Raw genomic sequence first — 26,802 nt, forward strand, 5'->3', positions numbered from 1 at the left:
AATGAGGTGCTTTCAGTACATTGACTACAAAGTCTTTGAAGATCTGGAAAGATTCACCAAAAAACAAGCTAGTTTTGTATTGACCAAATAAACAGCAATGTTCAGATCAATTACTTATTCATGTTTTAAATAAAGGTGAATGTATTATTGTATTAATATCACTCATAATACATTACATAGTCCATCTGTTAATTTTGGCTGTCTTTTCAAACTAATGGTCCCGACGTCCTCTACAGTGGACATACTGTAACATTTTAAAATAACATAAAATAAAAAAAGTCTAAATTGCAAGATGTTTTTTTAAGCCCAAATAGGTAGGAAATCACAAAAAAAGGAAATTGGAAGACACTTTTTTTCTCGGGTCCCAGGAGGATAGTAGAAACACAATTATTAAAGTCAGACCAAAAGACTGAATTATGTTTAAGACTCTTTATTAAGAGATGGTCCAATTTCACTATAATACATCATTATTTAAAATACATCTTATTGGCAGGCTTGTAGGGTCCAGAAATAGAATACATACATTACAAAAAACACACAAGTTGATATACTGAATGGAAAATACTTGTTTCCATACTCTATTGTTTATATGTAATAGCAGTGTGTTAAAAAGGAGGTGTGTCCATACTGTGTGGACAGAACACATGCTTTACTGATGCGCATTCTTAAAAAGTAATAAAGCCCACTTTCTCATAGTCACTTTCTCTCACACACACACTTCATCTACCGGCCACTAGGGGTCATCTTTTTTGCCCCTTGCCGTTCGCACCTCCTCCATCAGCTCCTTCAGGTACTCGATCTCCCGGGCCATGGATTCGGCTTTCTCCGTCAGCTCCATGTTCTTCCTCTCCAGCCGCGTGTGCTCCTCAGACTGCGTTTCCTGCTCGCTCCTCTTCTTCTGCCGGTACCGCGTGGCAGCCGTCTTATTCTGCTCCATCTTCTTCAGTTTCTTCGCCTTCGGTGCTTTGAAGGACGTCTTTTCGTCGCCTTCCCGACCTTGTGGCTTGACTTTGACGCCGAGAGACGGCGGCGGGCTGGTTCTACATGCAGGCTCTGGGTAGGGTCTGCTTCTGGGGGAGGGTTTTGGCGGAGGGGAGGAGGAGGAATGAACGATCTGCGACGTGGCGGTTACAGTGGTGATGGTGATTTCCTGTTTAGGGGCCAAAACCAGGAGGATTCGGGTGGGGGACAGGGAGAGCACTATCCTGGCGACTTGAGGGACGACTTGAGGGACGACTGGAGCCACCATCGGCTTCATCTCGCACTCCGAAACGTCCACTTCACTGCCCAAATCTAAGGTGTAGGCCGGGGAGGAGGGAGAATCGACCAATGGGGACACAGGATCTGGAGATGCGGGCTCGGATTTGATTTCCAGCTCCGGGACGCACAGGGGAACGTCCTGGTCATCAAAGTAGCATTCAGGCTCATCCAGTGTAATAACAACGGGAGGATCTGAGCACACAGTGGGGGGAGGAGGGATACTTGGAAGAGAAGCAGAGGGGAGATTTGGGAGAGTGGGCAGTGGGAGGGAGTCGAGCTCCATGGGGCAGTCGAGGGAGGCGAGGAGGTCTTCTGAGCAGCTGGGGGAGTCTTCGTCGGGGATCAGAGAGTCCAGGTCGAAATCGCTCAGATCCACCCTCTCTGCCATCCAGTCGAAGTCACCGAACACATCCTCTGTGGGGGCAGAGAGGGCAGGGGATTAACAACGGCTACAAACCCACATTTCTAGCTTTTAATTAGCAAAATGTTGTTAACTTTTGTATTGTTTCATTGCAGTTATTCTATTCTTTCAAATGTTATCATGTATTTGCTGGATGTCTCCTAATAGGTCTTAATATTTGACAATTGAGAGCCTTATTTTCTGTCTGTCTTACTTTGTGTGCTAAATCACCTGTGTATGAAAAGTCCTATACACATTAGGGCTGCTCAATTAATCGTATTTTAATCGCAATTACGATGTTGGCTTGCAACGATTATGAAAACATAATCAAAATGAAACGATTATTTATTTAATTTTTTTAATACTTTTTTGTATTGGTTCTTCAGTTGAATTATACTTAAACTTCAGTGTAATCGACTGTTAAAAACATACTGTTAACATTTTTCTTTTCAATAAATGGATGTTTTCAAAGTAAATGGATAATTGTTTTTAATAATCGTGATATCAATTATTTACCCAAATAATCGAGATTATGATTGTTGCCATAATCGAGCAGCCCTAATACACATAAGGCTTTTTAAAATGTCTATTATTACCTTTTATGTCATCTGAGATGGAGTTCTGTCTCAGGTGACCGGTGTGGCCCAACCAGGGGAGGGACAGCAGGTCAGACTCCATCCCATCTTTGTCCCCCTGCAGGAGGGGGGAGGACGGCGAGGGAGGAGGGGAATAAAATGGAGGAGGGGAGGAGGAAGTGGACAGCGATGAGGAGGTGAGGGGCGACACAGGTGACATGTCCCCAACCAATGAGGTTCCTCCTCGTCCTCCTACTTCCTGTTGATCTTTAACAGGGCGTGAAGAGGGGAAGGTGATGAGGTCAGCCATGGGAGAGGAAGGAGCCCAGAGAAGGGCCTCCATGTCTTCCAGGCCAAACAGTGAGTTGGTCATCATCGTGGTCATAGTGGCTGTTGTTGGTCACGAGAGGGGACCGTGATAGGAAGGGTTTGAAGTCTTTTATGCTGTTGTAAGCAGCAGTGGTGAGGGTTTCCAGGAAGGACCTGAGGATGGGGAAGAGAAGACATTTGTGGGTGAAAATCAGATCATTAGAGACATAATGAAGTTAATAAAGCCCATCTAGTTACTGTTACGGGATTTGTATTTTTGTATTTATTTTTTATTGTATTTATTATATATATATACTTAGTATGTTTTTTTAACATATGTAACATTAAGCTGTCTGTGGCTCTTTCCTGCTGTAACGATGCAAATGTCCCCTCTGTGGGACTGATAAAGGTATTCTGATTCTGATAGAGGTGTCCGCTGCCAAGAGGGATGGACTCCTGAGAGAGGCGAACATTTCAGGCAATGTCATCCCTTCTATCTCCCCCTTTCAACTCTTCATCTCCAATAAAGGCACTCTCTGGTCTCCATAATATAATATATTAAAGTTCTATTATTATTATTAAAAATAATAATAATAATAAGGGCAAAACATGACAGTAACTTAGAAAAAGTAAAACAAATAAATATGTAAATATATACATATAAATATATACATATACATATATACATATAAATATATAATATATATATAATATAGTAATTAATAATATAGTGTCATGTTTAAAAAAATAATGATTCTGATCTCATGTTGGCTTAACACCGCCCCCCCCTGCAGTGCTCCCACTCTGCTCCCAGTCTTGTGACTCTGACGTCAGCCTGTCTCCTCACATGACGCCACCCTCCCTCTTTATAAGCAGCCACACTTTTGTCCTTATACGCCTTCACAAGCCGCCATTTTAACACACAAAGAGGAAATGAACCACTTTGCCAGCTGCCACGTTGCCACCTATGACAATAACACTGAATATATTTAACAAATGTATCAAAGCTGTCGTTTGATTAGATAACATGGTCTAATTACTGTGTTTAAGGAACAAAATGTAACTTTAACTCATGTGAGGTGTTGCGTCACCCCGGTAGATAATCCTATTATCTAGCTAGCAATTCGACCATTTAGATAAAGTAAATATTAGTTTAAACTGTCAAACATAATCTTTAATTGAAATGTGATACAATGTCACGCTCTCGAGGCGCGCGGCCACGCTAGGCCGGACAGCTGTCATCGACCAAATATTACTTAATAATAATAAAATAATACTTACGACATGTTTGCTGAATTTGAAGTGACTTAGTGCACTTGTTGGATGCACTGTTTGTTGGCTGCTGCTAGGTCGCGGCACAGTTTCACACTGCCATTTCGCCAGAGGTAGCGATGATCGACGATGTTAATGTTTGTTGTTTCTCTGAAGGGAAAATGGCGGAGGTCGTGCGGCTGTGCATATATACTTCAAGCGAGGACTGGCCGTATCCTTCCGCATTGCAGACGATATCACTCCGCCAGTCTGTTTGTCTTCCACATTCCTTGAGTTCTTTGCTGCCGTCCGAAAAAGTAATCCCTGGTACAGGTATTACTGGTTGTGTTTTAGGATATTGTATGTAACTCGCATAAGCGTTATATATATTTATTATATTAATAATGATTCACATCCGTTTATATTTATCAGATCTACCTATTTCTAGATAGATACAAAAGTAATTAAAATACGAATAATCATTAGAATTTACAAATGTATATACACAGTAAAAAATACATATATTTGTATGTATATTCTATATATCTGAATATATGTCTGAGTCTATATATTATATTGTTATTTAAATGAGTACTGTTACTTATTTGTACTTATTTTGTATATTCTTATACCATACATGTACACTTAGCTGCCCTATCCTGTTATTGTCTCGTATTGCTGCTGCTGCTGCCGCTATGACACCTGATTTAAATGGGTTTTACTCGTCGTGCAAATGTAGTCTTCTGATCAAAATAATATGTTTTAAATATGATAATAATCTATTGTTATGGCACATTTTAAAACTAAGTGACAAAGTGCGTTACAAGATAATAATTGCAGACCACACGTTAAAAATAAATATATTAAATGTTTATTAAAATATAATTAGTAAATCCATTCCAATCCAATTTTGTTTAGCACATTTAAAAACCACAGAGTTGACAAAAGTACTGTACATCAATAAATATATTTTAAAAAGCAGCATATTTAGACAACCGATAGGACGAAAAAGAAACTAAATAAGGCATGTCTTCTCCTCTCCAGTTCAACTCTTTTTTGCGCACACACACACACACACACACACACACACACACACACACACACACACACACACACACACACACACACACACACACACACACACACACACACACACACACACACACACACACACAATTTTGATTCAACCAAACTTCTCCCAGAGGCGAATCATCTGGTTCAGTTCCTCCTGCAGATTTTCTGACAGCAGACGAACTCTACCGGAAAACTTGCTCTTAATGGACTTCTTCAGCTTCTGCCCTTTCTTCTCTGTGAAATACAGATCCATATCTTTTTCAAACGCCAGCAGCAGTCTCTCAGATGCCATCCCTCCCGTGTGTGGAACCGACGACCTCCTATCGTATTTCATGTTAAACACCGTCTGTGCCAGATGTGTCACTTTCAGAGCGTCAGTCTGGGCTCCGGCCCTCTGAATCCTGGCGATATCGTGCCTCCGTAGCTCGTTCATCCCAGAGAGGATAAAACCCAGACAAAGCTCCGGCTCGACCACATTTCCCTTGTAGTCGTACACTAGTTTCTCCACTGTCATCCTGTTCACCAACTTCTTCTTGTTGGTCTTCGCAGTGTGGGCCCCCATGCCTCCAGCGGACGCCAACATGCCGGCTCCAACAACTGTAGCGATCAGCGAGGCCCCCAAGGTAATCGGAGCGAAGGCAATGCCCAGGACTGCGGTCACTCCTCCCACAGCGCCCGTGGTTCCTCCGGCGATGTCCATGGATTTGGTTTTCTTCTGCATCTTGTCCAGGTTCTCTGAGATGGTGCTGAACTCTGTGATGATGTTCTTCATGCATTCGCTGCGTTTCATCATCAGGAGGTTGTAGAGACGCAGGGCCTTTTTCACATTCATCGCTCTCTCGTTGAATGACCTGCACAGCGACAGCGAAATCAATATGTTTGCACTGTATATACTGTACACACATAAGTACTTCTTATGTTTTATTTTTTCCATAACTATTGTTATTTAAATTATCTTTAATTGTAAAAAAAACTAATTGTATTTCACATCTGATGTTTTTATAAATATTTTCATTTAATTACATTTTAATGTATTTTTTTAATCTTTTCCTGCTATTTTTTACTTCATTTCCTATTTTCAAATACATGTTTTTGTTGAATTTTCTTTTATTTATTTGATATTCTGATTCCAATCTACCTCAACCTTTAAATGTGATGTTTTAGCCTTTTAACCTCGATTATTACGTTAGCCTACAATGTTATGCAAAAGGTCATGTTGTCAATTAGAAGTTAAGTTGTTTCAAATTATTCCTCTAACTTTCCTTATTTTAATCAGAAAAAGTTTCCATAAATATTGTATAATGGAGATCATTGCACCAAAATGATGTTGTTACTGCAAAGAAGGGATTGATCTGTGTGTTTACCTGATTTCCTCCTCTATACTGAGGCCATACAGTGACGGAGCCATGCAGTCAGATTCTGTTGGAGTGACAGAACAGAGACATTAGATAGAGATATAGAGAATATATATACCGTGTTTCCCACAGAATTTGATTCTATTTGTGGGGGCACCGCACCACACCCCTAAATTGTTCTGTGTTGTTGCTTAATGAGTGAGACACACCGGAGTTGAGGATCTGTGGGGTTTATTCTCCCAAAAATATAATTTACAATTTAGGCATTTAGCAGACGCCTTATTCCAAAGCGACTTACAATGACCAGTTACTGGGACATTCTCCCTGGAGTAACCGAGGGCTAAGTGCCTTACTCAAGGGCACACTAGTGGTGTTCCAGCGAGATTTGAACTCGCAACCTTCCGATCATCAGTCCACCTCACTATCCATTAGACCACCAAAATAAAAAGCAAAACATGAATAAATCAATCTACTATGGGAAACACTGTATACCATGAACCCCTCATGTGTCCTTGCAATACATTGCTACATTGCACTGAATCAGAACCAGAGAAAACATTAAAGAAAAAGGGCTAATTTAAACACAGAAATCTGAGTTAGGAGTGGGGTGCATTTGGAGTGTTTCATTATTAATGCATAAATGGGCCACATTTATTTACATACTGTAAAATGGTTACTGATACTGATATTTAGAGAAGATAACATTACTCAGATTAGAAACGGGATCTTGGCACTATTTTAGATTTCAACCAATGAACTATCAAGGTGTTGCGAGACAAAGAAAGATCATTATCATTTAAATGAATGATTTGTTGTGCCCCACTTTGATCGTGCTCTTCTCTCTCGAGCTCACTGACTGCATGGTTTTTATTTATTGGACATTTCTTTCCCAAAGAATACAGACATACTGTATACACTATACATTAATATTGCCTCTTAAGTCTTCAAGAAAATGCCAGAATATCTATCTAAACAATATGTTGCACTTACTTGAGACTCTTTTCAACCATCGACACATCCCGATAATGTCCTGTGAAAAACAGATGAGTTTAGTTTGAGGTAAAGGAGTGGAGCAAGTGATCCATTTAGAAAAGCGTACCTCTTCGTCGTCCGTGGACGGTTGAGGAGAAGTGGAGATGCCACTCTGGTAGCCAAACGCTGGCCTGTCTGAAGTCACAGTCTACAAGTGTTAAACAAGCAGAGATTAATGGATTAGATATACATTAAAGTGTGTGTGTGTGTGTGTGTGTGTGTGTGTGTGTGTGTGTGTGTGTGTGTGTGTGTGTGTGTGTGTGTGTGTGTGTGTGTGTGTGTGTGTGTGTGTGTGTGTGTGTGTGTGTGTGTGTGTGTGTGTGTGTGTGTGTGTGTGTGTTCAGGTTTAGCAGTGGCTCACTGTGTGTCGCCCCTCTCCTCCCTCCAGTGGGAGTGTGACTGTTACTGTGAGCACTGTATCGGCTCGGAGCCCCACAGGTAGCTCACACACAGCACACACACACAGCACATACACACAGCACATACACACAGCACATACACACAGCACATACACACATCAACACATAAAGATATAGAGCCAAATGTTACCCTTTTCTTTTCACAATTGTATTTACTTCTTTATTTTCCTATCTTTAACCTGGAGAATATCCTGTAAGATTATGTAAATCAATAATTATAGAAAAATGAAATCCTACGGACAACAGGAGACTAAATTCACAACATATTGAAGCACTCTTTATGGAGCTGAGGAGTTGTCAACACAGTATATGTGCGAATACAGCACGCATAGATGCATCCTGTATAGTAACATATTCACTCCAAGTTTATATTGAGCTTAGTAAAAAGGTCCATGCCCCTTTATCTGACTAGATTATAATTTTACAACTGGGTTAAGATGGAAGTGGAGAGTCTTAACTAAACAAGATAAGGACACAGTGAGTGTTGTTTCTCTTACTATCTTATCTTCATCCTCTGGCAGGATGTCCAGGTACTGCTCGATCTCACTGTACATCGACTCCGAATCTGTGTTTATTGAAGGTCTGGGGGAGGCGGGGTGAAACAAGGTGGGGGTGGTCTGGTCTGTATAGATAGAGAGAAAAATAACACTATCACACAACTGCAGAAACAACATCTTGCTACGGAAATACTAAATCTTCAGCCATGTTAGTGTCTTTGCTCTATACGTTTGATACTGTCTGTGTCAGTCTGTCATTGTTATATAAAGACATTTAGGCAAAAGAATGAATCCGACTGCCATCCCTAACGTCACCATACGGTTGTAGCCTTCAGTGAAATAATGGAGGGAGACCATGTGGCCTTATGCCAGAGGAGGGGACAGGGAGGACTAAGTAAGTAATAACCCTACAACGAGACTCAAAATGACCACAAAAGACTACAGAGAGCTCCAAATAACCATAAACTGACATCAAACAACTACACAAAGACTCAAAAGGACTACAAAGAAATGTGTAACAACGGCAAGGACAAACAATACAACTAGAACGAGACTCAAAATGACCACAAAGACACACAAAACAATTATAAAGCGCCTCAAATTGACCAAAACAATTACAAAATACATATTGACCAGAAAGAGGCACAAAGAAACAACACAAAGACGCTAAACAACTCATTCCAGTGTATTTATATATACAGTCCGATTGCCAGAGGTGGCGGGCCCTTTTGCCTAGCTGTTCCCAGGGGCCCATTGTTGGATAATCTGCCCATGCAAAATAAACTAGGTGCACCAAAGGGAGAGCTCACTTCCTGTTAAGAGCAGACACTGCACTTGGACTGTCTCCTTTGTTTCTGCATTCCATTCAGACTGAACAGCGCCACATGCATTCATAACCAGTCAACCCTTACGCATTTGATTTTCCATGACTGCATGACAAACGCGAGTGTTTCAGCCCCTTTTGTTATTGTTTTGGAACCGGTCCACCACCTGCAGTGTCTCTCGTACCTGTATAGGCGAGGTTTCCGGCATCGACTTAGAGCGAGTCAGGGAGGAATCCCAGATCCGAGGCGGAACTGCAGGTCTGTCTGGGCTGTATGTGACCTGAAAGACATCGATTATGGTTGCATAATGCAGGTGAAAGTAAGCAAATAATTGAATGTATTACAGCTTTTCTTATCATGCCGGTTACTGAGCTCCAGCGGGAACTCACCTCTCCATCACAAACAGTTGAAGGGGGTCGCGTGAAGCTGATGTAGGTGTTTGTGGATTGCGGACTCTCATCAGATGAGCTCTATCCAAGAAAATATTGAAAAGACAGAAAAACCAACATTTTGATTCATGAACTGGTGATGTGAAGGTGCCTTCAGATGTTCAAGTGTTGCAGTAAACGAAGGAGGAGGTGAAGTATGTGAAGGCAGTTTCATCCCACAGGCCATAAGACTGTTAAACACCTGAACTTTTGAAAGAACATCCATAACATTCATCTGTCTGCAACTTATACATATCAATATTCCAATTACTGCATATAGACTATTCTGTTTCTATTATATTCTATGTATTTGTATTTATCTGTTGTATTGTGTTGCCCTGTTGGAGGAGCCTGTGACCTAAGAACTGTGTGCATAACTACACTGTTGCTATGCACACATGACAATAAAAGCCTTGAAACTTGAAACTATGTTTACCTTCTTCACAGAGGGTAGCTTCAATATAGAAAGTGTTGTGTAATCGATGCAGGGAGGAGGCGGGCGTGCCGGCCCTGGAGAAGGTGGTTTTCTCTCAGGACTGACAGCTGCAGTCTACCACAGAAATGAAGGAGGAAGTAAGTTAGAATAATTCTACATAATATCTGCATAGCACCTTGCAAAACACAAATACAAAGTGCTTCACGGAAGCAAAGTTAAAAGAGAATCAAATAAACTGGCAAAACAATAAAACCATTGTCAATAAGTACGCTAACAATAAACGAAGATAAGGTAGACGATAAGATAGATAACATATCTGATATCCTCTCCAGGCATAATATTGACAGCAGAGATAATTGAACGTTTCGCACAGTAGCTATTTCGCAGAGAGTTGGATGAGAAAATCAATACCACCCCATTTCTAACAGTTAGAGTTATGTTCAAAAGTACCAAAGTCGGCCTACCAGCGTATCTAAAGCTCACTAATTAATGTGTTATATCTCATTTGTCTAATTAATACTATTACTGGCAACTTAGCAGTTACAAAGATACATCAACGGTGCAGAATGACTCTCAAAACTAATACTAAAAACCTAGTCCTTTAAGGCAAGTGATGTTTATAGCAACAACACACATGTAGCAAGCTTTACAAATTGAAAAAGTACCATTATTTGGTTTAAAATACAACATACCCTAACATTTGGCTCATATTGTGAAATCATATAGTGATTGCCTCCATCGACTGCTGTTGTGGAGGTGATATGTTTGCTCAGCGGCGGAGGTGGAGGAGGACGAACGGGACGAGGCGTCTTAAAGTCTGCAGGACGCTCATTGAGTTGGGAACTCTGAGGGTAGAAGAACATGACACAATCAATGCATGCTACATTTTATCATCAGACAATCATTGAGAGTATATTACCACTCACCACTGCATCGGTTGTATCGCTAGTTGTGTCTGAAGAGTCAACAGTGTTGTTATGCTCAGACTTTGGTTGTGTTCTAGACCTGGGACGAGGTACAGGCTTGACATTAACATCCGAGTGGCTTCCATCTGTGACGGTAGGCTAATAAAAAAACATAGGTTCAAGGATTTTTGAATGTCATCAGAAAAATACAAAATCAATAATTCAGGTATTCAGATGAACCACTATTTTTAAAGAAACTTGTGGGACGTCAAATGAACTGGGGATGGTGGACTTTGGACTTGAGGGTTTGGGTGCCTATGGGGTTTAGTAGTGACAGAAAGGAACCATCTAATATTAGAAATATAGGATAAAAGCAAAAACGTTCAAATCATCAATCATTGGTTTAAAGGAAGTCATGTTCTCTGTTGGCTTTGTTGGTTGTCAGCAGGATGACGGACAAACTACTGGTGGGATTTTCATGAAGCTGGGTGGAAGTGTGTAGCATGGCCCAAGAGAGAACTCATTACATCTTTGAGCCGATCTAAGTCACAGGTTGGTTAAATGAAAAAGTTAACAACCCCACCTTTACTGTACGGTAGTTTTGTTGAACACAAATGACTTTCAAAATCACCAGACACGGCATTCAGCAATTCATGCATTCAGAAAGGCAACATTTTAAACAGGAACTTGTGTTTACCATCGGAGCATCCATGTCTTCGTAGACCGACTGCGGGACGTCAAAGGAGCTGGTGATGGTGGACTTTGGACTTGAGGGTTCGGCTGCCTATGGGGTTTAATAGTGACAGAAATGAAGCATCTAATGATACAACTTGTAAGATAAAAGCAATACCTATCAAACAACCATGACACTTGGTGGAAGATTGTAGCATGGCCCAAGAAAGAACTGGGTGGGAATATTATTCACTCATTGAATTGTCCTTTGCAGATTACCCTAACCCTAACCCTTACCCTTTCCGAATGCCCTTTTAGTATTGTGTATGGTATCCATTGAGTGGAATTAAGTAATGTGCAACAATGTCAGCAGACACCACACACTCCATTCATGCATTCAGATGAACCACTGTTAAAAAGGTTCTCAAGTATACCATATGTGCATCCAGGTCCTCATAGGCCGACCGTGGGACGTCTTTAGAGCTGATGATGGTGGACGTCGGACTTGTAGGTTTGGTCGCCTGTGGGGTTTAATAGTTACAGAATGTAAGGGTCTAATATTGGAACTATTAAGATAATAGCAATGCCTGGCAAATAACCAAGTGCCAAGCAACCAACTGCAAGTGCCCTTCTTGTATTGTGTGTGGTATCCCAAGCTGTGTTTTTCAGTAATGTGCAGAAGTACCAGTAAACGCACCAATCAACTGTTTAAAAGAGAACTTGTGTTTACGTTTACGTCTTCGTAGGGCGACTGGGTGACGTCATTGGAGCTGGTGATGGTAGATGTTGGACTTGAAGGTTTGGGTGCCTATGGGTTTTAAAGGGACAGAAATTAACGGTCTAATATAATATCACCAGAAAGCCTGCCAAGCCAAAACAATCCCTAATTTAATTGATGGGTTTGGATTCTGCTCCAGCTTCTCCGCAGGTGTGACAAACATGGATGGTTTCATCTGTTAGGGTTCCTTGAAGTAACCACCATTTAGCAATGAATGCATTCACAGACAAGTGTTTAAAAAGAAACTTGTGTTTACCAATAGTGAATCTGGTTCTTCATAGACAGACTGTTGGACATCATTAGAGCTGGTGAGGGTGGGCGTTGGACTTGAAGGTTTGGGCTCCTATAGGGTACAGCAATAAACTGCTAATATTATAACTATGGAGACAAGAGCAAAGCCTGTCAACCAATCATTTGTTTTAAAATGGTCCAAGTGCACGGCTTCACGGTGCTGGCATTCCCTTTGTACATGATAACATTGAAACAAGGAAGAACCATGTTCCGTGTTTAGTTCAGTTCCTGTAACCCCTTTGTTTACCAGAAACACTGGGTGGAAGTGTCAAGAAAGAACTCGTACAATTTCTGATTCACCGACACATTACATATTATTCAAGTATGGAAATGGCCTTGGCAGACACACCACAATGAATGCATTCAGATGCATTGTTTCAACAGACTCTCGTGTTTACCATCGGTGCACCGGGGTCTTCGTAGGTCGGCTGCGAGACGTCGCAGGAGGCGGTGATGGAAGACTTCATCAAATACTTTGTCCTCGGGGGTTTGGGCGGCTATGGGTTTAAAAGTGACAGAAATTAACTGGCTAATATTAGAATAATTGAATAAGAGCATTGGCTGCCAAACAAGCCATCCATGGTTTTGCATTTCTACAAGTGAACTGTTTGTCTTGATGTTGTGCTTTCGAAATTAAAATGGATTAGATCAGTTGACACATAACATACACATATGAGTTTATTTATATTTTGCATTAATCGTAACCTGCAAACGAGGTTCTAAATTGCAGTGTGATAGAGGTATAGGATGGATAAAATGGAAATACTAAAACCAAATACAACCTCAATTGTAATTATTTCTAACGCTAACAATCGAGAGATATTAAAGGATTTTTCTGAAGTAATACATTCTGAATAATGAGTACTTTTAGTACTTTTAGTTACATTCCAGCACTTCATGGCTCACAGTGAGTCAACCCCAATACCTGAATGACAGTGAAGGGAGAAGCAAGGTGAAACCAGCTACACCCATGTACATGAGAATTTCTCTCTGGCATGTATCCTTCAGGTCTAACTCTTTTCTAAAATAAATATTTAAAAAAAGAGCTGATTCTCACCATCATGTTCCACTTAATCTGCTCTCAGTCCTCCGTCTTTCGTTAATCCTTTAGTTCCAGAGTGAGAAATGGCTGAAGGATTCTCCCGTGCGTTAACATGCCTTCATTGTCGTCAGGCAGCAGATTCCATAGATGCTTCTCTCAATGTTGTCAAGACTAAAGAAGCCCACAGCCCACAGCCCACAGCCCACAGGTGTGATTTCCCTGCAGCGTCACAGAGGAAGAAAAGAAAGGGGTGTGATGATCCTTATTTTGCTAAACTTCAACATTCACATAACAACCAGTGGGGAGAAGTTTCAAATATGTAAACACTGAAATCTACAAAAATCCTCACCATCAGTTATGAGGATATAGCATTGATTCATTCCCTGGGGCTTACTTAACCACCACTCCACGCCAACAACTGTATTGTACTTCACCTTAACCAAACACCAAGTCTTAACCCCAGAATTGATTGGTTTACCTTGTGAAGGACACCCTTTTCTTTTTGTCGACAGCTCGAGGTCCGATTTATGATGATAGAAGACGGCGCATGGATTTTTTGTGTGAATGTCACTCTTTATGTCCATGTGTTTCCTGTGTTAGGCATGTCATCTAAAAACGTGTTTAACAAGCCAAGTGAGTGTCTGCTTGTGATCCTGACTGCAAATACTTTCACGCTTTGTTGTCCATCTGCAGAAAGGGCAGCGTGTTGAAAGGCAGCTTTGGTGAGTGACTCATCTTACAAATGGATCTGCTGTGGTTTGGATTAAAATGTGTATGCCCAGGTTTGAACAGTGGTTCAATTTACCCCCTGACCTGGATCAACTTACCCCTACACTGGGGCAAGTTGAGCCACAAGACTTTTCTTTTTTTAAGAAGTAATATTTTCACTGCCCTTGATCAAATATGAATTATTATCATTGCCATTGATAGGAGGTGAATTATAGGTGTGTGTTTTCATTTTTACTGTGTCATGGCTCAGCTTACCCCACTCTCCCCTATCTGTTTCTCACAGTAGCCCAAGTGTAGTGTAACTGCAACCCTGAACCACTCTTTAATTTGATTAGGGAGGGATGCATGGCGTTGTCATTCATTAGGCTTCCCAAATGCAATTAATTATTTACCAAAACAACATGTCCGTCATCAAAAACACTGACATTTGTTTGGTTACTCAACTTATCTGTACGCAGTCTGTGTGATAAAGTTTAAGGGTAAAGTGTTTCCATAAACCGCTGAAGTTTCTAAAATGAACACAATGTGCTTTATTTGTCATTCATTTCAGACTCACAGTACAACTCGTGACCCAGTGCACCGGTAAATCATGCCACATGATTGCCATCCTCCTCGACCAATCAGAACGCCTGCCTAAATATTTTCAGCCAATCACTGAGCCGCCTAACGGGGAAAACCGAGTAAAGGCGGAAGTTGCCGAAGCGTTTCCACTCATCTTTCTGCGTCAGTTCAAATAGTGAAGTGCTTTTTTGTGGTGCTAAATTGCGGAAACAATACAGAAGTGTGTGATATTTCAATACCAGGACAGCAATGGCACGACTGGAGATGTTTTATATCATCGGGGCGCTGCTGATAACACAAAGCGTCGCCTTATTCAGGTAAATACGGTTTATCAGCTGGTGTTTTGGAATGAAAAGTGACCTAAAATAACATGTAACTCTTAAGTTACCAATTAATAGCGACAGGCAGCTTTGAATTAAGGTTAATGCATGCTTGGCGTTTGTGTTAACTTCCTTGTTTTGTTCGAGAAGCCAACGTGTTAGCAATCAGTGTTTAAAACCTGCTAAAATATACCAGTGCACTTTAAATAATAGTTGAACAGTTTGTATATTTGCATTTGCTCTGTAACAGGAAGTTTTCTCGCAAATGACGCACTTGCATGGTTTTGTCCGGTGCATTTAATTAAATATTTAAATTTCAGAGTTCCGCTTCATAAAACCCGGACCATGCGCCGCCTGATGAGCGACAATGGGAAGCTGTCTCTGCCGGAGCTGAGAGCTTTAGCGACGGGCAACGGAGCTCCAGAGAGTGCCCCCTCCCCCTCTCCCTCCCCCAAAGTGCCCGTAGAGAGGCTCACCAACTTCATGGATGTGCGTAAACTACAGTACATTATAATTCATGCTTCCTCTCTCAGTCTCTCTTCACTCAACTGCTAGAGGTTTGTAGTTAGTGAGTACATTTTTATTTCAGGAAGGTGTAAGAGTTAAGGTATACACTGTGGGTAAAAACAGTTCACATTTGACAAGTATCATTCTCCAGTGAGGAAAATATGAGGTTAACATTAGTTCTTGGCACCCATGGGTTGACGTCAAATGTTTCTGTCTTTTTCTGACAATAACTTTCAGAAATAAAAACTCATGACACAACAGTTTTATTCCTATATAGGCTTTAGTTCTAAGTTTTAAGGAGCTGAGTGGACAATTTGATCACATTTAAAGTTACAATAAGTGCACGTTTTTGTCAAAAGGTTTATTTGAAACATGTTTACAGTCAATATTATGAATCCTTTGATGCAGTGGTATTTTCATCTCATTGTTCTCTCCTGTCTCTCTTTAGGCGCAGTACTTTGGTCTGATCAGCATCGGGACCCCTCCTCAGGCCTTCACAGTTCTGTTTGACACCGGCTCGTCCAACCTCTGGGTTCCCTCCATCCACTGCTCCTTCTTCGACATAGCCTGCTGTGAGCATTGGGAACCGACTCATTCAGCTTGCTTTGTGTTCTGTATCTATTGAAATCTGTTTTTAAACGACTGTCTCGTGTCATCAGGGGTTCATCATCGCTACAACTCGAAGAAGTCGAGCACATTTGCTAAGAATGGCACAGCGTTCTCGATCCGGTACGGCAGAGGCCGCTTGTCTGGGTTCATCAGCGGGGACACGGTCTCTGTGAGTTCATAAAAACATTCACCGCTCACTCACACAGCGCTTCTGTTGAACTGAATTCTGATGAGTCACGCCATTCCTATTGCAGTGGCTATTTGTCAACAACACCAACGTTTCAAAAGGCCACGGAGGCACCAGTTAGCAGATCTTACGCAGATCAGGAGCCGGTAATTAATCCATTGTCCAGACAAGGCATCGATGTTTTTGTGGTATTTATTAGTTTCACCTTGCGGGAACAATACAGCAAAAGGTGTTTAAATGTTTGCTGAACTCAGCCCTGACTCTGGTAAAAAACCATAGACCTTCCCGGTGCCCACTGACTGCTGCTGTGCCCTGATAAACCCAGCTGTGTGCCCAAATTGACCCATCACCTTCAAAATAAAAGCATTTCAGCTGGAACACAACGTAACTTAAATAATATGGCTGTAAATCAATTAATTCTACAAAATAACAAATAAATACATTTTATTTTATTTTATCACATAAATGTGAAGAATACTGAATAGCTTCCACACCTATCATCTCATTACATGGGGAAACTTTGCAGATTTGTATTGCAAATTGCTTTGTATTGTTGCAATGAAGTTAGTTTGTGCAGATGAAAAATATGTTTGGCTTCTCTCATTGCCATGGCAGCCTGAAGGTCACTGGCACAAGCATATCTGTTTCCCTTTGTATTAAAGAGGCCCTACTGGGCTTTTCCCTTTCCTGTAGTATGTTATACAGGTTTTATTTGTATTGACGTCCCTCTTGTTTGCAGGTTGCAGGTCTGCCTGTCCAGAACCAGCAGTTTGGCGAGGCGGTGAAGCAGCCTGGCATCACGTTTGCAGTGGCTCGGTTCGATGGGGTCCTGGGCATGGCCTACCCCTCCATATCAGTCGCTAACGTCACCCCGGTGTTCGACTCGGCCATGGCTGCCAAGCTGCTGCCCGAGAACATTTTCTCTTTCTACATTAGCAGGTTTGTGTCTGACAGGAAGACCTTCTAAAACATGCACAATTCCCCGTGTAACCCACCCTACTCTGGTAAAGATTTCACTCCTTGTGTAAAATGCTTTTATTCATTTTTATTTACTTTACTATTATTAATTTATTTTTTATAATCTTTATTTCCTTATTTAAACTTGTTTTACTTTATTTTTTATTTTATTTCCTATTATGTTTTACCATATTATTATGCGTCATTTGAATGGAAAAGTCCTATGTCAGGATATGTCTTGATTTGTAAAAATGAAAATAAACAGTTAAAAAAAAAAAATGCAGAATTTAGCTTGAAGTATATAATTTTAAAGAAGTTGGCAAATGGTGTGTGTATTTTTATAACAATGATTTGTTCTTCTGTCCACCCTTTCTCTCAGAGACCCTAAAGCAGCAGTGGGGGGAGAGCTGATTCTGGGGGGGACGGACCCTCAGTACTACACCGGAGACCTGCACTATGTTAATGTCACACGAAAGGCCTACTGGCAGATCGAGATGAGCGGGTGAGAAGGGACCTTTTGTTGCTTCATTTCTAAGTAGGAACTGCAATAGAGTAGAGGAGGTTGACTCACATCCTGTTCTCACTTTTGGTCTGATGCCGCCCTTTACCTGGTAGTTGAAAATAGTATTCTGACTGATGAGGAAAACATTTACTTCTGATCATTTACTTCTTCCCCAATGTGAAGGACTCAAAATACCAAAAACATGATAATGCACAAGTCAACCGTTCCTTCATCTCTAATACATTATTTGTAATTGATTAGGAGATAGTGTTTTCTTGGTCAGAAACAAGTTTATTACCAAGTAGGTTGACACGTACGAGGAACTTGACTTGATGTCATGGTGCATACATAAAAGTAAAACAAAAATAAATAAAAACAGATGGAGAACTATTGTAATAAAAATATATAGTCTGTGTGGTCTGCACAACAGTAGCATGTCGACACATTTGTAAACGGATATTGTAAATACACTTTGTGTCCCTCCCCCTGTAGAGTTGGAATTGGGGAACAGCTGACTGTCTGCAAAGGTGGTTGCCAGGCGATTGTCGACACGGGAACGTCCCTCATCGTCGGTCCTAAAGCTGAAGTCAGAGCGCTGCAGAAGGCCATCGGAGCTCTGCCCCTGCTGATGGGAGAGGTGGAGCTGATATGAAACAAAGATATTAGACAGAACACCTGATGCTTTAGTCGCAATCTTGTATTCCAGATGTGCTTTTTAAAATCAGTCCTGATGAATTTTTTAAAGTGAGATAATCTTAGCATATTCTCCTCTCCTCTTTAGTACTGGATCGACTGTAAGCGCATCCCATCCCTCCCTGTGATCTCCTTCAACATCGGAGGGAAGAGGTATAACCTGACGGGAGAGGATTATGTCATGAAGGTAGGTCACTTATTATTTAACAAATCCCATGACAGTATCACAACCAGTAACGCCTTGACTTTTATTGTATTGTTAAAGGAAGTGTTTCTGTAGCTTGTTCCTCTGTGCCATAGAGCTCCAGGTTACTGTATTATCAAACGCTTCCCTTTTATTGATGATGCGCTTTAGGTAGGGTCAACTAAACGGATGCTAACCCTGGCAGTGAAACAAGTATTCAGATGCTTTATTCTAGTAAAAGTACTATTACTTAACTGAGAAAATACTGTTACGAGTGAAGAGACGTTAAGTGTGTTTTTATTATCTGGAAAGTGTACTTGAATGATTAAAAGTGTGACCTGAACAATCGATAGTAGTTGCCAATTCATTGTCTCTTTGGCTAATGGTATTGTTTCAGTGCTTCTAGTATATGTTGTTGGGTAAACTGTTATTTGTAACAAAGCATCATATTTCATAAACAGTTTTTGAATGGAAAATGTAACCGTTTTTTGCACTATTAAATACTGTTAATAGGCCTACATTAATTGTGACCATCTATGTTTCCTGCAGTTATTGAATTGCTCATTTTACTGCACTGTTAGTGTACAGTTTTATTATTGTGCTGTTGTGTTTTTTGTAACTCTGGCACAACAATTTCCTTCGGGATGAATAAAGTCTTCTGCTGAAAAAAACTTGGATAACAAATATTTGCTTTTTTTAAAATGCAGGAGTCTCAGATGGGTCAGGCCATCTGTCTGTCAGGCTTCATGGCGATGGACATCCCACCCCCTGCAGGGCCGCTGTGGATTCTGGGAGATGTTTTCATCGGGAAGTACTACACCGTGTTCGACAGGAACGCAGATCGAGTCGGGTTCGCCCCCGCCAAGTAGCTCCCTGAGCACCACATGTTGCACTTCTTCTCATTTTAGGGATGCTCCGACCCAGAGGCGCGGGAAGGTATTTTGAGTGGTGAGGTGTTGGACGTCCCCTCTTCCTAAACCACACGCACACAGTACACCCGCGACTGTTACAATGAAGGCTCGATAATCAGCTCATGGCATATAGGCAGGGGTAAAGTGCTATTTTTTACGAGTGGGGAGCGGACCTCACCTCCTCTAGGGGGGTCCAGGGGGATGCTCCCCCGGGAAGGTTTTTTAAAATATTGAAGTTAAAAGCATCAATCTGGTGCACTTTGAGAGCAACATTAAGAGATCTATGGATACATCTCTCAACACCCAGATGAAACAGAACTGTAAGCAGATGTTCTTTTTCTTTATGGATATTTTACAAATCACTCCCCTTTCAAACTGTATTCTTGTTTTACTGCCATATAGTATTTCATAGGCCTACCTGTTTTTCATTTATTCTCTTATTTTTTTTATAACGATAATGATCATATGAAGATGTGCCGCGGAAATAAACTTTGAGACCCACTGAGATAACTTAGACTAAAGTTAACTATCTAAACACTCAGAGTCCTTTAGCTCACCTGAGCCTCTCAGTCTAAGAGGATAGACCTAACACACTTGGCTATTTTATCTACCTCTGGAACAAGCTAAACTAGTTATTATAAATATATTTATTCTTCACTGTCGGGTCACTCATTACTGGATCAGTGAGCTGCATGAGATACTGTCAGGCTGTCAGGAGGGGGAGAGGGAGAGAGGAAAAGAGAGCGCTTCCGCTCATTTCTCCCGTGTTATTATCCAAAGTTAATGTAAACTTGAATAATGTACATCATTTGAATGTAATAATTAAGTTGATTGTTGTTTGTGGAAGCTCCAGTGAATGAGCCCCATTAACTGAGTTTAAACATCACTTGAAGATTTAAAGTGATGTTTAAATCTTCCATTTAGGCCCCGCCCACTCGATCGGTATCGGCCGATACTGATTCCGGCGATCGGAGCATCCCTCTAGCAGTTATTTAACTTTCAAGGTGGCAAGTTCAAGCAAGGTCAGCATCAATGTTGCTTTATTTCAATGGCAAGAATGTAGTGTTTGATTTTGCTGCGACACCTGGTTTGCCACTTTTTTTACATTTCACATCTGCTTAGAATAATGAGGTTTACTTGAGAAACTGGCTGCTTATGAGTGATGCAGATGCTACTTTACACATTTCAACATTTAGCAAAGGCTGTAGATGTTCGGCCGCTGAACAAAGGACTGCTTCCCAAAATGTGTGTGTGAATCAGAGTTTGAGCATCTTTGAAATGGCAGGGTTCAATCAAAACTGCAATTTTGAGTACATCAATTTGAATTTTTACAAGGGGGAACAAATGCAACTAAATAGTAATTTACTTTCATTTCCTGCTCCCGAAGTCTAATGAATATTTTAATGATGTTGCTTAAGGTATCTCAGGATGTTTGTCTTGCTATGTGAATTTTTATTACCAAATATCACTGAATTAAACTTTAAATATTTAACAATTGGACTACTGAGTGTTTATTGTGATCTGTGCTTCAACACTGGAAGAGAAAACAAAGAGAATATCATTTGTAATATTTTAATGGAAGTATACAAAGTGCTGCCGCGTTCAACTCCAGAGCTGAACTAAAAGAGGCGAGGTGGGGGATGGGGATACACAGCATGCAACAAAGCGTATGGGCTAGCATGAACTCCACAAGGTAGAGGTAGTGATCGACTTTGTTTCACAATAACAATAGAAATGTGGCAGTGACTCCCCTCCACTCTGACAGCAGCATGTCGCTTCATATGCAGATCGGTCTACCGTGAGTTCAGCACAAAGCACTTCATGACAGACACACATTAAGCGGTACTTTACATGGTGAGTGAAATGCAAATAAAAATCCAGCTCTTTTTGGTTACAAATGTACAATAAATACAAAAATATTCGCCTGTTCTCTGGATGATTACTAACTGAATGCATAACAGAATATAAATAACCCTGCATATTGTACACTACACACACTGGGGGTTGAGGGCTCTGTCACTGCAGTTATTTCTCATTCTAAGGCTAAAAGTGAGGACAAAGCAACCATGTGATGAATTTGACATGTCATTTCACAGTGACACACTTTACAGTCCGGCAGCTAGTGTTGTGTTGACTCCACCTGCAGTGTGGCATCATAACTAAGGAGATTAGCACCTGAAATCTAGAGATATAAACCGAGTTGACAGGAGAATCGCTACAGGTCATGTGCTGTCAAACACTTCCTAAACAGAACGGACCTGTAGGCTCTTCAGAGGGTAATACGGACTTAACGTGCACAGGTATGCACAAAGATAGAGAAATAACTCTACAGATGTAACGGCTCTTTGTTCTTCATGCTATCAGGAAAGACTAATTCACCATCGACAAACGTTAGTACCAGTTTAACTTGAGACAAGTAGAGATTTCTCAAAAAGGGGACTATTGAGAAATGTAGAAGATAATGATCAAGATGAAACCTGGATTGAAATTAAAGCAAAAACTAGAAGACAAGAACACTTCCACTTTCCACTTGAGACACTTTGGATAAAGCTACGAACATTTGGACAGTGCAAAAATAACCCGAGATTAAAGTACGTTTGGTTTTAACTTAGATAATAAAACAAATGTGACTGGAGAACCAAACCTCCTGACATGACAGAGCGGCTGTGCAGAAAATGGTGAAGCTGTATTGTTCAAATTTCATGACAGACAATTCAGAAGCTTCACATTTTCTATTCATGGCTGTATATTCAGCTTTACATCTGATACAAAGACAACATACATTTTCTTATTCCCCCGGTTGATTTCTCGATGACATGCAAGCTGCACACGATCCCATCACAGATTCATACATCTTCAACGCAGCCACAGTTTTAATGAAGTTCTGACACAGCGAGGTTTCAAACTGAACACAGTAGAGCAGTATTTAATGAGAGGACGAAAGGTGGATGAACAGAGTAGGCTTGTCTCTTTAGCTCATTGACATTTTATTAGCTTTTGGATTGGCATACAATCAACACCCCGGCATCCATCAGTGCATGGGAGCGCCTTCAAGACTCAGACCAGATAAAAAGAGGACAAATGTGAGGAAGACGCATGCATTATATTCACCTTATTATTTTCATATGGACACACCAGTAGGGTGGTGCAGGCATGATGTACTTTTCTAGGCTAATGTGGAAGTTAGCATTGGATTTTGGAGCATGCGTAAAACAAGCTCTGTGGTAAACACACGTTAAAGCTACAACTGCTAAGCTAAAGGCGGCTAATGTTCGGCGTGATGACGTCTAATTTAGCCACTTGTTAGCAACCGCCGATTTTATGACAGGAGCTTGAGCTATTCCCTCGCAGGGAACAAAACACGAATATCTCTTTAGCTTCCGTTAACCACAGACCTTATTTCAGGCGTATCAACAAAAACACGTCCAAAAACCAATGATGTCGAGACGAGAAAAGCCTCAGGTGCTAAAATGGTGACTCATTCCTGCACCACCCCATGCAGCGTGCACTCCCTCCCCCGAGATGTATATCAGTGCGTCTCCTCTCAACTTCATTAATGCAACGGCTTTGGTGAGATCCCTCAATGGGCCTTAACGGAGATAAAATACTTTTTGCATGAGAACAAGACAAACATCTTTCATGTCAAGACGTATCTTAACATTTAGTAGCTGCTCCAGTGCGCATCACATTTTCTCACTGGTGGCGTTTAAGACTGACCAGATCGAGTGTGTTGGACTCCATGCAGTTTTTCCCGCTCCCAGAACCATGTTATGTCGAGGTCACCATCGCCCACAAATCAGTGTTAATTGAAATCCCCCGTTGCTGTTAGTAGTGATCTTTTTTACACGAGGTTGTCACGGTTGTGGCGGCTCTTCCATGTCTGTTCTCAGCAGCCCCGCCGGATCGGACAGGGCGCAGTAGAGCGTGTACCCCAGCTCGTCCACTTCCTGTTCCGTCAGCTCGCAGAATAAGTTCACTTTGGGGCTGAGGGCGCAGGGCAGCCTCCCGGCCTCCAGGTGTCCCACCAGCGCTCGCAGCAGCTGGAGGAAGCGGTCGGCCAGCGCGTCCTGCGTCCAGTCGCCCTCCTTCTCGCACAGCAGCAGGATGCAGTTGGTGAGCTGGCTGGCGTTGAGACGGTTCAGAGCGGGGTTGAGTTTGCACATTGCCTTCGCCAGCTTCAGGCAGGCGCACCGACACCCGCCGTCCTCCTGGTCCAGCGCCCTGAGTCTCGCCGTCTCCGCCACTCGAAAGCTCTGCCTCCACAGGTTTTCGTGACGCTCGGCGACAAGACGATGAGGTTTGGCGATCAGCGAGGTTCCGTCCTCCATCACGAGTAACGGCAGGAAGTCCACGTACAGTCTGCGCTCCGTGTCGTACTGCACCTCCAGGGTCAGCGTCTCTGAGGGAACCACGGGGCGAATGATGTAGTCGAGGACGCTGCCGATGGCGGGCCAGTTGATGGAGCCCGCCACCAGTTTGTCGAAGACCTCCAGGACTGATTTGGGGGAGAGGTAGCCTCCCACCATGCAGCGGTCCCAGTAGCTGCTGTTCCGAGGGAAATACTCTAAATTCTCCCTGCGGATGAGCCAGAAACCCGGGACGTTCATGATGGTGTCCTCGCCGGGGATGGACGACCACAGGTTCTTCTCCAAGATGAGAGGCACCATGAGCTGGGCGTGGTCCGCTGTCACCACCTCGAAAATAAAGAAAGATTGAATATATTTATTTTTTCAAGAATATTGGGATATCTGATATAAACCAGATTGCCCACCTCTCACTGAAACCTGAACCAATCCAACTTTATTTATATAACACATTTAAAAACAACAAAGTGCTGTACATCAATACAAATATAAAAAAGCAGCATAAATACATTTAGACAAAGCCGATAGGACAAAAAGAAAACAAATGTTAAAGCGCGAGATAATAAAACCATACTTATAGCCGCAGACTGAAAACCCTCATACATGAAGTAAACACATTTTAAAACACAACAAAAGAGAAAACCTTTGCTCTTACCTGCAGCTCGTCATACAGACTGCCACTCAGGTACATCTCTCTGAGCGGCATGTCGGGCAGTTTGGCGTGAAGGAACACCCGCAGCTCGGCACAGATGTCCAGCGCCGCCCTCCTCGCCACAGCCTGCTCCTCGGTGGGGATGTTCACGTTATTCTGGTAGAAGTGCAGCAGATGTTCCTGCAGCGACATACGCATCCGGGCCTTCTGAAGGTCCGACTGAGTGGCGCCGCTGCCTCCCACAGCTGATCGACCCACGGCCCTCCGTAGACAGTCTGAGGAGATGGCGGAAGAGACGAAGAGAAAGGAGATGAGAAAAATCTTCTTTTTACACCATTACAAAATAAGGAGTTTTGAATAGAAAGGAGTTCAAGTGGAAAAAGACGGAAGAGGCACGGGTTTGTTTTCTACAAATACTAAATGGGGGCTTCTATAGTATCTACAAATATATACCTAACTGATATGTTTCCAACTGGCTAACTCACTACTGAACAACAGTAAAGGAAGACACCCACACCCACTGTAAAGGAAGAGCAAGAGTCCTCCAAGCAGGCGGTCTGTCAACAGATAAAATGACAGCTGGCTGAAAGTCTAAACCACAAAATAGGCCGCTCAAAAATAAAATAAAAGACACGTGAGACAAGGACATGGGAATGATTTAGCTTCACTTTTCCTCACCTGGTTCAAAAGCATGAGAGGAAGTGGGCAGATTCTGCAGAGACCGGCTCACTGTGGACTTCATGTCATGGTTCAGCACCCGGGGAGATGACCCCATCCAAGCAGGCTCCTCCCAGCTCCTCCTTCCCGTCTGCCCCATGGTGGTCGGGCTGTTGGGAGTACTGATGGCCCGGTCGTACATCTGCACGGTAAAGAATGGCATCGTACGGATCCTTAGTATTACGCACTATTTCTACTATATTCTATTTTATTGTATTTACTTGCACTATTTGATCCGTTTTATTGTGTTGCACTTCAGAGTAATTTGCTCACATTGGGTTCAACGCGTCATAGAGCGAGCAAGTCATTTCATTGGACGAGAGGCATACTATGAGAGTTGGTCACAGGGACGCGTTCAAATGTAGTCAGTAATTTGAGGAACTGTCGAAATTGCAAACGCAGATAAAGTTGAGCTCGAAAATCCTCCAGCATCATTGAAGTCTCCGGTTTGGGAACATTTTGGTTTCGCAGTTACGTACAAGGATGACGGACAAAGACAGGTGGACCGAACCAAAGCTGTTTGTCGGCATTGTTCAACTAACATTGGTTACGCGGCTGGCAATACATCAAACTTGTACACTCATTTGAAAAGGCATCACCTGAACGTGAATATCACCGGTACCAAAAGACTGAAGTGCAAACCCAACTCCCGCTAGCATTTAAGCCTCCACCACTCGCAGAGAGTTCAGACCGAGCCAAAGTTATTACAAACGGCAAATATCCTTATGTTGCCATGGTAGCAAAGCGCTACCTGGCTGTATCTGCTACCTCTGTCCCTAGAGAGAGGGTGTTCTCCACAGCAGGAGACATTGCTAGTGCCAGCTGATCTGCCCTTTCGGCAAGCAATGTGGAAAAGTTCATCTTTCTTTAAACAACATGAAAATACAATGACAAGCAAGTCATAATGTCAAACTGGCTGCTTGGGTACTAGTACAGTACAGTTCAAATACAGATTATTTCAGTTCATCGAAATGCTGCACCTTAATGTTTATTTTATTATATTTTGTATTTATTTGAGTGAATACATTATTCCCAGTTTAATAATAATTAATAAAACCCAAAAAATATTTTATGTGTTGTGATTTTTTCTGCTGTGCCGAAAACGTACCGAACCGAAATGTTTGTGAACCGTTACACCCCTAGTTGCACTGTTGAGAAAAATCGCTTCTCACTTACTCTTTTGACAGCAAGCGTTGCAATCCCCAACATGGCCGCTCCCCCGACTCCCAGCACGAGCTTAGCATTAGAGAGCACGAAGTCGATGGCAGTGCCGATCCCATTGTCATCTTTCTTGCCTTTGCGGTCTCCATTCACCCCCGCCATCCTGCCGCTGAAGATGGAGGAAATGAAGACAGAGTAAG

General features: G+C 42.0%; 4 protein-coding genes across 4 annotated transcripts; 1 reads left to right on the forward strand and 3 right to left on the reverse strand.

The window, feature by feature from the left end:
- Positions 1-414: 414 nt before the first annotated feature.
- On the reverse strand, positions 415-3,987 carry atf4b (activating transcription factor 4b). Its single transcript, XM_034089652.2, has 3 exons — positions 3,826-3,987; positions 2,257-2,718; positions 415-1,674 (listed from the first exon to the last, which is right to left on the reverse strand). Exons 2-3 carry the CDS (start codon positions 2,618-2,620, stop codon positions 734-736), a joined length of 1,305 nt encoding a protein of 434 aa, XP_033945543.2. The 5' UTR covers positions 2,621-2,718; positions 3,826-3,987; the 3' UTR covers positions 415-733.
- Positions 3,988-4,861: 874 nt separating this feature from the next.
- On the reverse strand, positions 4,862-9,458 carry LOC117450526 (apolipoprotein L6-like). Its single transcript, XM_071204211.1, has 6 exons — positions 9,386-9,458; positions 9,181-9,276; positions 7,324-7,404; positions 7,215-7,254; positions 6,234-6,288; positions 4,862-5,720 (listed from the first exon to the last, which is right to left on the reverse strand). Exons 2-6 carry the CDS (start codon positions 9,202-9,204, stop codon positions 4,979-4,981), a joined length of 942 nt encoding a protein of 313 aa, XP_071060312.1. The 5' UTR covers positions 9,205-9,276; positions 9,386-9,458; the 3' UTR covers positions 4,862-4,978.
- Positions 9,459-14,969: 5,511 nt separating this feature from the next.
- Positions 14,970-21,203, forward strand: napsa (napsin A aspartic peptidase). Its single transcript, XM_034088610.2, has 9 exons — positions 14,970-15,155; positions 15,479-15,647; positions 16,114-16,237; positions 16,325-16,443; positions 17,201-17,400; positions 17,798-17,920; positions 18,413-18,557; positions 18,702-18,800; positions 19,505-21,203. Exons 1-9 carry the CDS (start codon positions 15,088-15,090, stop codon positions 19,664-19,666), a joined length of 1,209 nt encoding a protein of 402 aa, XP_033944501.1. The 5' UTR covers positions 14,970-15,087; the 3' UTR covers positions 19,667-21,203.
- Positions 21,204-21,266: 63 nt separating this feature from the next.
- On the reverse strand, positions 21,267-26,764 carry mief1 (mitochondrial elongation factor 1). The gene is made up of 4 exons (XM_034088609.2): positions 26,618-26,764; positions 25,403-25,583; positions 24,728-24,999; positions 21,267-24,402 (listed from the first exon to the last, which is right to left on the reverse strand). The coding sequence occupies exons 1-4, from the start codon at positions 26,762-26,764 to the stop codon at positions 23,563-23,565; spliced, it is 1,440 nt and encodes a 479-aa protein (XP_033944500.1). The 3' UTR covers positions 21,267-23,562.
- Between the last annotated feature and the right edge of the window lie 38 nt (positions 26,765-26,802).

This window comes from Pseudochaenichthys georgianus, chromosome 8 (genome assembly GCF_902827115.2).
Source record: "Pseudochaenichthys georgianus chromosome 8, fPseGeo1.2, whole genome shotgun sequence".
Classification (NCBI taxonomy): domain Eukaryota; kingdom Metazoa; phylum Chordata; class Actinopteri; order Perciformes; family Channichthyidae; genus Pseudochaenichthys; species Pseudochaenichthys georgianus.

Excerpts from the sequence above, each read along its gene's own strand:
- atf4b (XM_034089652.2), bottom strand. The coding sequence starts at position 2,620 with ATGACCACGATGATGACCAACTCACTGTTTGGCCTGGAAGACATGGAG. Across the intron at positions 1,675-2,256 it reads CATCTCAGATGACATAAAAG|AGGATGTGTTCGGTGACTTC; the intron begins GTAATAATAGAC and ends CTGCCCCCACAG.
- LOC117450526 (XM_071204211.1), bottom strand. The coding sequence starts at position 9,204 with ATGCCGGAAACCTCGCCTATACAG. Across the intron at positions 7,255-7,323 it reads CGTCCACGGACGACGAAGAG|GACATTATCGGGATGTGTCG; the intron begins GTACGCTTTTCT and ends TGTTTTTCACAG. Across the intron at positions 5,721-6,233 it reads AGTATAGAGGAGGAAATCAG|GTCATTCAACGAGAGAGCGA; the intron begins GTAAACACACAG and ends GTCGCTGTGCAG.
- napsa (XM_034088610.2), top strand. The coding sequence starts at position 15,088 with ATGGCACGACTGGAGATGTTTTATATCATCGGGGCGCTGCTGATAACA. Across the intron at positions 17,921-18,412 it reads TGGCAGATCGAGATGAGCGG|AGTTGGAATTGGGGAACAGC; the intron begins GTGAGAAGGGAC and ends CTCCCCCTGTAG. Across the intron at positions 18,801-19,504 it reads GAGAGGATTATGTCATGAAG|GAGTCTCAGATGGGTCAGGC; the intron begins GTAGGTCACTTA and ends TTTAAAATGCAG.
- mief1 (XM_034088609.2), bottom strand. The coding sequence starts at position 26,764 with ATGGCGGGGGTGAATGGAGACCGCAAAGGCAAGAAAGATGACAATGGG. Across the intron at positions 25,584-26,617 it reads CAACGCTTGCTGTCAAAAGA|ATGTACGACCGGGCCATCAG; the intron begins GTAAGTGAGAAG and ends TTTACCGTGCAG. Across the intron at positions 25,000-25,402 it reads CTCTCATGCTTTTGAACCAG|ACTGTCTACGGAGGGCCGTG; the intron begins GTGAGGAAAAGT and ends CCATCTCCTCAG.